At 43.9% G+C, this 12221-nt stretch overlaps 2 protein-coding genes and 1 long non-coding RNA gene across 5 annotated transcripts in view; 1 reads left to right on the top strand and 2 right to left on the bottom strand.

Moving 5' to 3' along the window:
* Positions 1 to 11294, bottom strand: part of ITGA1 (integrin subunit alpha 1) — a 77120-nt gene extending 65826 nt beyond the window's left edge. Inside the window, exon 1 of the mRNA XM_069776025.1 lies at positions 11119 to 11294. Within this exon, the coding sequence (XP_069632126.1) occupies positions 11119 to 11146 (28 nt within the window). The 5' untranslated portion in view covers positions 11147 to 11294. The remainder of the gene's footprint in view (positions 1 to 11118) is intronic.
* On the bottom strand, positions 2484 to 5418 carry PELO (pelota mRNA surveillance and ribosome rescue factor). The gene is made up of 2 exons (XM_009926971.2): positions 4409 to 5418; positions 2484 to 3268 (listed from the first exon to the last, which is right to left on the bottom strand). The coding sequence occupies exons 1-2, from the start codon at positions 5132 to 5134 to the stop codon at positions 2837 to 2839; spliced, it is 1158 nt and encodes a 385-aa protein (XP_009925273.2). The 5' UTR covers positions 5135 to 5418; the 3' UTR covers positions 2484 to 2836.
* Positions 11295 to 11430: 136 nt separating the features above from the next.
* LOC138683762 (uncharacterized) overlaps positions 11431 to 12221 on the top strand; it is a 95936-nt gene continuing 95145 nt past the window's right edge. For 2 of the 3 annotated variants that reach the window (XR_011323197.1, XR_011323196.1), the window contains exon 1: positions 11532 to 11637. This is a non-coding gene — a long non-coding RNA (uncharacterized lncRNA). Of the gene's footprint in view, positions 11638 to 12221 lie in introns of all 3 variants that reach the window. The other variant, XR_011323198.1, reaches the window with a different exon arrangement.

The following is a 12221-nucleotide window of genomic DNA, read 5'->3' as shown; positions in this document are numbered from 1 at the left end:
TACTAAATACTTTATGGTGCAAGAGAACCATTTTCACATTGCAGACATTTTTTAGTTCATGTATGTTTAGCTCCAAAGAAAAGACACAAAAAATATTTTCCCATGCCTCTAGCACTTACTCATTTGTTCTCCAGATAACATGCATCTTCTGTGTAAGTGTTATCTGCACTCAGACATTTAAGAACTGTGTTAAGCAAGCACCTTTGTCAATCCGGACTTTTCAACTATTCAAAATGACTTTAAATGTAAAAGATACTAGCAACCCTGGAACTTTGCCAGGTCAAGCATCTGCAACTACTGAACACAGCCTACTTTCAATACCAAGCCCTTGAGCTGTTTCCTGAAACAGGATGCATTTGTCTACATAGTGATTGTATATTTATTTTACTAAAAAACGCTTACGAAAAAAAAAAATCCCCGCCCTTCCATACTTTGGGTGACTTAATGCCATGATAGCAATAGCTAAAAAAAGAAAAATATTCATAAATTGTAAAATCAGTGCAGAATTTAAGTGTAAATAATTCAAAGAATCACTATTAACATATCTTCTTACCAGATGTTTGCTGTTGTACCTTAAAGAAACCAAATAAGCAGCAAAATGGCTGCTGCTTTTCCTTGGTGATATACTACCACAAGGACCAAACACAGACTTGCAGAATTGCCATTGTAACCTTCTTACAGTACACAGCAAAAACTCTTCATAATTTTTTGTTTAAAATGGAATAAATGGAATCAATTTTGTCTAATAAAATAGCAAACCATTCCACAACCAAGGAACAGTTTGATTTGTCTCTCAGTTTGCTCAGAATTAAACTAAGAATTTCCTGGTGTACTACAGTTTTGAATGTAAGTGTCATCTGTGTATAACTGCAACAAACTGACATTACTTATAAGAAGGGAAATACTAATACACCAGCTTATCTTAAAGAAAATAATGACTTTGTTTAGACATTACAAGTCTGTTTAAAGCCATAATTTGCTGCCTATAAGGAACATTTACTGAAGGTCAGATTCTTCTACCTGTTTCATATGTTCTTTACATTTAACTCTGTATATAGCAGGAATCAGGGTGCTTTTCAGCTGGCAAAGTGTATAATCAGCTTACGCAGATTTTTAAAAGGAAAAAGAAATTTTAATTCAACCAGTCGTAACTGCTGAAGGAAGCCTACCTGAGCATTCTATGACACGTGGTACTCAACACCATTCACAACAAAAACATGAAGCTCAAATAAAATAGTTTATCTGTGCAAGCTGACTCTAAACAACTGTCTTAATGGGCTTGCTTGTCTTCAGTGAGAGAAGAATAAAAAGTACACCTCTAATGTAAGTTCTGTTCATGCATTCCTTGGACTTTGTGGATGACTGGAAAAGGGGAGGTGGCTTTTAACTCAAAAGTACTTCTTTATCAAGTTTAGCCTGATGTTTCAGCTAGCATTAGATACTATCAAATTCACAGGGCTGGCACCCATCAACATATGCGAGTACCATTAAAAATGCTTTTCCTAAAATTATTCTACCCAGACTAAAAGTTTCGGTGATTTTAATCTTCCATTGTTATGTTCCTTTCCGTATTTCAGAAGGCTTCCACAGCTTTCTTAAATGAAATTTATTTGTGGCAAGTCTGTCCTGTTCCCCCTCTCACACCACATTTAAAAAAGGAATGCTTGTTTACATACAAAACCTACACCATCAAACACCAGTTTAAACTGAACAGTCCCCTTGTAGGTATGTCAGAATCTGAAAGTAGTTTCTGCTTCCTCAGCCTAAGATTTATTGTCCAGTGAAGAAACAAAACTCACAGTGGCTCTCAATACTTGGAGCAGATCAAATAATTGGAAAATTAATTATTATTTTTACAGCTGTCATTATCTTAAGCTGAAGTTCAATTTATAAATTTGTAACCTTTACTTCCATATCATAGCTTATGTGTGTTTTTAAAGAGGCACACAAATAGAAAAATACCAGATTATGAATTTAATTAACTACTTGTCAAAAGATTCTTCATGGAAACTAGGGTCTCATTTTGTAAGCCTTTTCACATGCCTTCTCAGAACTGGGTGCTAAATAACCCCAATAACAATTTATCAGAATACAGTCAATGACAAGATACATCATACCTTGTTAGCCCTCAGGAAAATCTCCCAAGATAAGAGCATTCAAAGAGATAACTGAAATGGGTACACTGAGCTTCACAATTTGTCTTTCAGCTACTGTCATATTAGGGAGGAAATGGTTAATTTAAAGGGTGTAGTTTCTGAACAATTGCTTCCAGTGTTTCACAGAAATATTTAAGTGGCTAGACTTGTAACACCACCAAAAAACCCTAACAGATTATGTTGATCCCACTCCTTTGCCACATCTTAGGAAGAACAGTGAGTTCCTAAGAAGATCCAAGAACAGTTTTGATAGGTCTTGCATGAAGTTTTACATATGTTTTGCAATACTCTTTTCAAGTATTTGAACAGAAATAAGACAGCCTGACATAATTTTCTCCCTCTTAGTTTATTATATTTTCATACACATTCCAAAACACTAAGCTGCCAGTCTGCCTTAAACTGCAGAATGAGCAGTATTGGGGAGTCAGTTTCTTGTACTGCTGGAGGTCCAGGGTGTAACTTACAAAACCAGTCAGCTCCAATGCATAATATATCAATAATCATTACCATAGATCAGATATCCATTAGTGTGCTGAGCAGAGTTATACACTGTGGGAAATACTATCAAAAACTTAAATTACATGTCATGGCACATCTGCACACAGTATTTAGGAAGGGAGGGCCTTTAATGTCATTTCAACATGACTTGGAAAAGAAACTGTGGAATGAAGTCACTGTTATCAATCCTCTTCAGAGCTAGAATCATCTTCCTGGTCAGAGACCTCAGCAACAGGAAAGCGCAGGATGGCTGCCACCCCTGTCAGTCGGCCAAGCTGCTCTCCAGACACATGAAGGCTGGAGAAAATGCGTACTGTGCCCATGTTCTCACGTACACTATCTACCAATCTAACATATCGGGCACGTGTAGCCACATCCTGGTGCCGGAAAAGCTCATCACTGATCAGCAAGGTATCGATAGCCATGGCTTCATTGGCCTTCTCCACATGTTTTAGACCATAAAAAGCCCGGTCAGGCTCATGCTGCAGCATTTTATAGAAGTCATCTAAGGCTTTGACCTCACCAGCTGCCTTAGTGTCAGAGAGACGGCTAGTTACAGCTGGGTCGCAGAGGGCTTCCTTCAATGCATATTTATGTCCCGAGGAAGAGTGGACCTAGAGTAAAAAAAAGTCAAAGGTGTTTGTTTTTTTAAAGGACTGTTTTCTTGATTAGCCAATCACAAACAGCCTCCATGATACATAATATTTATCTTGATAATTATTCAAGGAAGTTATCTCTTGATTCTTTTCTTAAAGGATCTCTCCTGCAACCCTAAGCCTATACCAAATCCCTTAAACTGTATTTTAAGAAGTGCAGGAAATCAGACAGTTGCAGACAGTCCCCAAGGTAGGGCCATGTGAAACTACTAAGAAGCTAAGACTTAAGCCTTTCCCTTTTAAAGAAGGGGAAGACCTCTTAAGACTGCAGACATATAGTGCAAAAGCATCAAGTCTTGCACAACTGCATATCTAATATGCCTGCAAAGCTGTGAAGTACATTAAAACTTTTCATACTTAGTATTATCACTTTGCGACAAATGCAAAAGGAGGCTTCTTGGTGCAATGTGTGTCTAAACGTTCTGATCATTAAGTATTGGGAAATGCTCCCCCTGCCCCACCTCCCAACATTTTGCAAGCAGAGATTATAGGCCTACTCAATTTAAAAATGATACAAGCATCCTTATGAAAAAAAAAACCAACTTCTTTTAGGTTCTGAGTTTGCCTATTTTGGTGAAAAACAAAAAACCCCACCCACTCAATCAATGACTAAGGAACAGGAAAAAAATGCTATGGTCTGCATAATCTTTAACTATGTAGTACAAAACTAACAACAATATTAACTAGCCTATACCACATCCGGGTACTTTTTCTTTTTTTTTTTTTTTAAAGCTTTAGAAAGCTGTTATTAAACATGCATGCTAAACAGCATGACAGATTAACACTACGAGTAAACTGTTTTCCAACTTGTACTTCACTCTTAATTGACAATTAAATATGCATTTATAGGGCGTCTGAAATATTTAATGATTTCCCTACTCCACATTAAGGTATGGTAAGAAGGAACCATACCTGTATCTTGCATAACTGTCTTACAGTTTGGGCGGCATAAGAATAATTTTCTTATGATGCTCAGACAGAAATTTATTTTCTGCTAATAAGTGAATTATTTCCCATCACCCTTGCAAGTACTGTCTATTATCACAGACAGCCCTTAAGCCTCTTTTTACCCACTCTGCAGGCTGCTGATCTCCTTACCTGTAGGAACTTGGACCTGTTCTCCAGCAGAAGCTTGTTATCAGTCTTGACCGCCTGCTGGAACATGTAGTCACAAAACTGCTCCCGTACAAAGCCTGGGCTGGCCACCAGTACGCACTTCACCACCGCAAAGTTGATATGCCGCTGGATGGCTTGCACCACCTGCTCGTAAAACCTCTCTAGGGCCCGGTCATGCTGACTGCAGTTCCCTTTCCGCTTGCGAGGGATGTTCACCTCCACCTTGGCACGGGTAAGCGTCATGTTTGGCGTAACCAGGCAGACGTGAGCCAACCCTTCCTGCATGACCACGGCTGCCACATCAGCGTTCCAGGCTGGGTCGCAGGCCTGCTCGATGCGCTCCAGCACCACGCTGTCCCACTGCTTCTTTGCCAGCGTGAACTGCCGGTTGGGCTCCAGCTCGATGGTGTGGTAGGCCCCCATCTTAACGTACTCATTCTCTTGGATGTTAGTGCCCTTGACCCGCAGCTGGCAGGCCTGCGAGTCAAAGTCGATGGCCGCCACGCAGAGGGTGAGGGTGGTGCGGATGCGGTTGCTGCCCACGCTGCCCGTGGCCGACTCGGTCTGCACCTTCCGGATGGTGGAGGCCCGCAGACTGTCACCCACCTGCAGCAGGTTGTAGGTGTGCCACATGTCCTCCGGCTCCTCAGGGATCAGCGTCACCTGCCCCGCATTATCCTTCTCTAGGTCCTTCCTCACCAGCTTCATCCTGGCGGCTCCTTGCGCCTCCGCACCGCCCCCGGCTTCCCCTCAACCGCGGCGGCAGCGGCCAGCTAGGCCTACCCCGGAAGGCCTGGCGGCAGGAGGCGGCGAGCGCTGGCGGCCGGCCTACCTCGGGCCGCGACGAACGGCCTTCCCCGAGGAACGGCCTACCCCGAGGAACGGCCCGCCCCGGGCCCGCGGCGAAGCCTGGGCTGAATCTCAGGCGCGGCGCGGCGGCTACCTCCGAGCACGGACCACCGCTGCCCGCTGACCCCCTCCCTTCGCCTCGCCTAGAGCACATGCGCAGTGCCCCGCCGCCCCAAGGCGCATGCGCCCCGTACGTCCTAAATAGCGCCGGCTGGACGCGCGCCTCCCCCTGCCTTTTCGGCTCTGCGCCCGGCACGCATGCGCACGGTCGCTCCCTCCCCGCCGCCTCCGCCTGACGACCCGGCGCATGCGCGGAAGTGGCGCCTACGGGCGGGTGTTGTGTTCTGCGGCTGGGTGTTGTGTTCTGCGGCTGGGGGAGGGGGGACGCGTATCCTGCCGCCTCCGCCCCGCCGTCAGGGGAGACGCCGCAAGCCGGGGGATCTCCGGAGGGAAACCTGCGGGCGGGGGGGGCGGGACACGGGACACGGACCGGGAGGCAGCCGCGATGCTCCCATGTGCTGTGAGGCCGGAGAGGACTGTAAATTGGTGTGTGTCCCCGCTACAGCCCCGCCGTGAGCGAGGCGGGAGGGGGTCGGGGCCCGGGGCCCCGGGCCCGCGCTGGTCCTTCCCCTCTAGCTCTTTACAGCGACGGCTCAAGCTGTTGAGGCTTCTAAGAGGGAAAGAAGAGGGAGAAAGCCCCCAAACCTAAGTAGTTGTGGAAGGTTGTGGTTGCAGATCGAGAAAGAGATGAGAAAGGTACGGCTCAGTAGCCCGTGTTCGGGGTGTGGTAAGTGAAAGGCGCGGTCCCTCAAGAGCCGGGGGGGCAGGCGGGGGAACCTAACGGCTGCTGCTGCCTGGAAGAGGCGGCGGCTAGTCAGACGGCCGTCTCCGAGTGACGTGAAAAGCAGACCCAGGCCACCTCAGAACCTGAACCGTTACTTTGACATGGCTTTTAAACTGACCTTCAGCTTGAAAGCGTTTTGGTTAAACTTGCAAGTTAACGCTTCAGCCAATACTGAAACTTCAGCTGCTTCCTGAACCTGCTAGTTAGTCAGAATGAGGTGGTTCTGAGAAGCGTCAGAGACAGACAGATAAGCACGTTTCAAATGAAGTATGATGCTGACAAATGTAAGTAATGTGGCTTGCAAAACCACACAGATTTGTTCGATGATATTTGCATAGAAAAGGGACCTGAACAATAACTACACAGCTCAGTTTGTGGCCTAGGCAAATTTAACACGCCAGAAAGAATATTAAAAAAGATAACATTATGCAAGTGCTGCAGCTTATTTTGAAACGGTGTATGACACTGAAAACTCCATTTCAGAACTGAGAAAGAATGAAGCATAGAAAAAATGCTTGTATGAAGAATGATTCAAAAGAACAAAAAAATATTTGAGAAAGTAGACAAACTAATGTGCCATGATAAGTGTATTGGGGCAACTGGAACAGATACAGTAAGTTTGGAGTGGCTACACCATCAGTCTGATAGCCAAAAAGCAAGAGGACATTATCTTAGAGATGAGAAAGTGTCAAATTTAGAATCATTAAAAGGAAGTTTCTGGTTTCTTTTAGTTACTTCTTTTTTTGAAACAAAACAAAACAAAAAAGCACTGTGGATTATGGAATTTGCTGACTTGGAAAGGCTTTGGAGTCAAGGATTTAATGAGATACAAGGCTACTGTGAGCAAAAATCATCCCGTGTCTCCCATTACAAATTTCTGTCAAGTATCTACCACTAGTCAGTTGTTGTGACAGGACACTGAACTCAGATCTGGCCCAGTAGTGTGTGTTCCTTGTTTCTAAGCTTGATACTGATGTAAAAACAACTTTATCAGATATTACATAATAGGATTTATTTACGAGACCTCAGACTCTCTTCCTGTGAGCACACATGCTTAACTCTTAGCATGAATAGTTTCACAGAAGGAAGCTGGACCACCCAAGGGAATATAACATAAGCACATGTATAAATAACTGTTTGTTTAATTTGGGCGTGTACATAATCAATACAATTTTGTGTTGATGTTTTGTGGCTTAGGCAGAGAGCGTGCACTCAGCTTTTCTTTAGGAGTTCCTTTCACTTATCTATGTAAATGCTGCATGGTGAATTTGTGGTGAATTTTCTTCACTACGTTCTTTGCTATTATAAAATTGCAAGGGTTGACCTCATGCAATGCTTTCAAGAGAAATTAGCTGTAGTGCATATTTACCTTCCAAATTAATATTTATTTTATTTTGTATTCTTTTGCTGCTGTGTATTTACAAACTTTTCTCTGCTTGTTGGTTCCAGTCTAATTCTTACAAGCAGCCTCACATCACTGGAGATGCCATATACTTTAGATAAAGGTTGCAAGCTGGCATCCAGTACCATCCAGTGGAAAATAAACATTCAGTTCATGCAAGCAGGTGACTTACTGTGTTGAAAGAAACCCCAAAACCCACCACAAACACAAACAAAAAAAACCCAACTCAAAATAAAGAACAACAATCTTGAAACCAAAGTTGTCATATAACTTACTAAATTGACTGTTGTTGTAGAAAGAGACATTTTGAGATGCGCTAAAGTCCTTTCTCAAAAAATCATGAGATTTTATACCGTTATGAACAGTGGTCCACAAGTATTTAGTGGCAACTGTAAACTTCAGTGATGCATCCACAATTAGCAAGACCATTGTCAGCTTATAAAGGAGAACATTTACTAGTGAAGATGCTTTGCCTACTCTGGTAAAAAGTAAGTGCTGGGTATTGTTATTTGTTTGAATATGTCAGAGAATGAGCAGTAGAAGAAAAACAACATTTCCAAAAATGTAAGAACCATGTAACTGTAATTTTTAAAGTTCATGCTAATATTGCTAATGTCAGGGAGAGAGATGAATTTGACCCCAGTAGAGCCAAAACAAGCTGATACTTTTATCTCTACATACAGTTTTAACATAAAAGTTCAAAATTATATGGTCTGTTCCAGTCTTGGTAAAAGATTAAGACTAAGTGTAAAACCTGACATTTTTTGCAATTTATCACTTTTTAAAAACAATTTTATAGGTACTAATAGTTGCAATAATTTGGCATGCATTTTCAGACCTCAAGCACTTGTACTGTGGTACAAGACAAGATAAAAATGGTGATAGTGCATATTCATAGGGGTTTTGGAGCCATGCTACTTTTGTAAGATTATTATTTTGAAAACATTTGAAACACGCTGCCCTATATCTTCAAGTCTTGATCAGCTACTTTATGAAGAAGATGGGTTGTGTACAGATTCTAGACGAGGAGAGGTCATATTCATAGGAAACCCCCTCTCCCCCATAATATAGCCATTTTAGCTAGAATTCACGCAAACACGCTCAAGTCCTGGATGAGAAAAACTAGTGTGAAAGAATCTTGAATATAGGGGAAAATCTGCTGTGAATGTTGGACATTATTGTTGCCAGAGCAAAGGAAGTTGAAAGATAAAGATGGAGAGGGAAATGGGGGAAAATGAGTATCTTCATGCTTTTCCTTTATCCTGTGTCTGTCCTGCCTTTGCAGGCTCTGGACAGAGACCACTTCATTTTCTGCATACAGTTCTGTCTTCATGATTACTGGTCTTTTATGTTATGAGTACTCTTAATAGCTACCAACAACATGGTCATCATCAATGAGGAGAGAATTCCAGGAGGGAACAGGCTACACGTAAAACTGTAAGTGAAGAACCCCTAAAAAGTAATGGTACCTGTGGGACTGATTTCTTTCTTCCTCTTCTGTTGAAATATAAGGCTGGAGAAAACCTCAGCAGATCCCTAGTCAAACCACTTACACTGAGGCCAGGTGAAGTAAACCTCAACCATCCCTCACAGGTGTTTATCCAACTTGATCATAACTTTCAGTGAAGAAGATTATGCCGGGTGGGTTTTTTTGGTAGCCTGTTCTAGCAATTCATTACCTGAAGAGTAAGAAAGTTCTGAATATTCCCTAAGATTTTTGCACAGCGAGTTACAGTGATTTTCTCTTGGCCTTTGTTGGACACGGAGAACCAACTATTCATCAATCTCTTTATAAACCAACATATGCAATATAGACAATAATGATTGAGTGCTCTCACAAAACAAAGAAAACATTGACATCTGGAAGAACATTCTCACTAATAATACTTTGGTAAAAATACAAATTTGAAATGCTCAACACTTTCCCCTTAGTTTTCTCTCCTCTAGATAAACAAGCCTAACTCATTCAGTCTTTCTTCCTAGGTCATTTTCCTCAGCTCTTATCAGGCTTGTCACTTCTCTGTGCACTTCTGCCTGTTTGCTTCTGTCAGACTTCCTGTACTGAAGATTCTCAGAGGCCTCACCAATACCAAGTTGAGTAATTAAAAAAACCCATGCACCTTCTTTATTCTAGATTGGCTTTGTCTGCTAGTGCACACCAGACTATTTGCCTTTTTTTTTTTCTTTTTAAGAAAGAGGAGCATGTAATTAGTCTGCATTTATTTTTTATTCCATTGTAATTCTAAAAATCCTTGTCCGTATTTTTGTGACATTTTTGACTTGTTTATGTAGGAATACTTCTCTTATTTATCTGTGACAATTTGAATCCCATTCCTGCTATCTGTAATGACTCCTCTTATTTCTAAGTGTAGTCTATTTCACACCAACTTTTTAAAAAAGACACCCCCCCCAACGAAAAAAACCCTCAGTAAAAACTAGTAAGCCCCTGACAGATCTGGATGGGACCCAGCCTTGAGTTGTTTTCCTACCTCATAATAAACCTTTTTGTCAGCACTGGTTAATTATCTGTCAGCAGTGCCAGTGGCAACTTTGCAACTCCAAAGGGAAGTTGCGGCACAGTAAATTTTTGCCACTTTACAAAGCCTCCTTCTGTGAAGGAACACAAAAGCATATTTTTGAGAATATAGCTGTGTAATGAAAGTAATAAAGACATCTATGAACAAGGGCTAAATATGGCACACCAAAGTACGACATTCAGATTTTCACATTTTCCTCTATCTGTTCTTTCTTGCACAATAAGCACAGAGTGAAGAGGGAAAACCCACAGTCTCGCCTTTTCCCCACTTGCTGCCGCCTGCATTTTGACAATTTTTATGAAATTGATTTCTTCCTTTGTACTGCCTCAGGTTCACTGTGCGCTAGTTGCCAGCGCAAGAGCTGCTGGGGAGCTCAGTGTCCAAGTTTGCAAGCACATGAATCCCAGCATTGCCTTAGCCTCTTGCCCACTTCTTGGATTCCCCTGATTTCAGATCCAAAATATTATTACAGACTGACTAGCTAGGGGGATTGTTACTTGCTGTATTTGTTTTACTAAAAAACCAAGTAAGTCGCTAACAATAAATGAAACCCTAAAAGGAAATACTACATATATTCCATCTCTGGATGAACTCATCTTTTTGAGCTTAGTTGGGTGCAGTTAACTGCTTCCTCACTTCCCATTTTACCGCTCAGAACATCTGAAAGCCAAACGGAGGAAAACAGAAAAGCTACCCTAGTTTAAAAAAAGTTACCAGGTGCACCTCTTTTCCCAAGCCAGGTTCAATTACCGTATTTCTTCTCACCCATTCATCCTCACCTTGCAGCGCCCCTCCCCCCGCGGGTTCTAAGATTGGTGTAGGGATTAGAGTTCCCGGAGAGAAGCAAACCGAAGAAGTCCCTTACGGGTTCCAGCTGGAGGGCAGCTCCGGGCAGGGCACCCCCGGGGCAGGGGCAAGGGCAGGTGGAGGGGTCGGGGAGAGGGGATACGGTCCCTTGGGTGCCAGCCCCCAACAGCTTCACCCCCTACCCGCGGGGAGCAGAGCTGCTTTCGGGACTTGGGTTTTCACAGCGAGACAGAAAGGGAGCGGCTTTGCTCACCTGTCAGCATCCAGTAGGAGACAGCCATGCCTGGGCTTCTGCGAGCCCGGGGCCGGGAGCCCGGGCCGAGGGCGGGGTGGCGGGAGCGGGAGCGGTCCGTCCGCCGGCGCGCCCGGCGGTGCGGCTCTACGAGTGGAGTTCAGCGCTCTGCGCCGCCCGCCCGCCTCGCAGCCGAGTTAGGCATTTCCTGTTTGTTATTCAGTCTTTACGTTGTTTCTTCTCATCAAGAAGAATTTAGCTTCCTCCCCCCGCACACAACTTTCCTCCCACCCACCCCCCAAAGGCGTCTGGAAGCCTCCCCATAGAACTAGCCCAGCGCCGAGATGTACAAATAAAGCCAAATCTCCCCCCGCAAGGCTCCAGCTGCAGCCCTCGGAGAGCACAGCAGACCTTAAAGGGACATCTGCCCGCTCATAATTAATTAGTAAGTGTCGCCCGCCGGGCAGTCCCGCTCGCAGTCGGGCAGGAGAGAGCTGGGCGTGCTCCACGGCCACCTCTCTCGCCTTTCTCGTCGTTGAGGTAGGGGGTGCGCTTGGCTGGTCAAGTTTAACTTCTCTTACATCACCCCTTAACAACGCGCTCTACGGCGGGTCATCTGCCTGCGGGAGGAAGTCAGCCCCCCCCCCCCAGCGGCTCTGGGGATGCAGTAACGCATCAGACGGGGGACGATCTTCTCGAGTCTTTCTGTCTCCCTGTGCTGTGCTGCGTAGAGGAAATAAATACCAGACAGCTGCCTTTGCCCTCATCTACCGACCATTTGCATGGCATCCCTTCCCCCTCTTTCCCTGCCCCCTGAATGACTTCACTAATAGATAATAAGTCGCGAAGGTAATAATTAGCCAGATTCGGGGCTGTGAGTAGGGATTTTCAGGGTTCGTTAAACACTCAGTAAAGGAGCGGCTTGCAGGACTTTCTCTTTTGTGTTTACCAGAGTGATGCTCAGGTGGAGTGACATCCCTTCAGCAGTGTACGAGTTCTCGTGCTGGACCTTGTGAAAAATCGTTTTGTTGTTCCTAAAACAAGAGAACCCATGGTCCCTCAAACAAGAAAGAGAGAAATCAAAATACTCTATATGGATTTGGAGATCTTGGTGCTACTAGAAA

This window comes from Haliaeetus albicilla, chromosome Z (genome assembly GCF_947461875.1).
Source record: "Haliaeetus albicilla chromosome Z, bHalAlb1.1, whole genome shotgun sequence".
In the NCBI taxonomy this organism is placed as follows: Eukaryota; Metazoa; Chordata; class Aves; order Accipitriformes; family Accipitridae; genus Haliaeetus; species Haliaeetus albicilla.
This window is presented reverse-complemented; position numbering and strand designations above follow the sequence as displayed.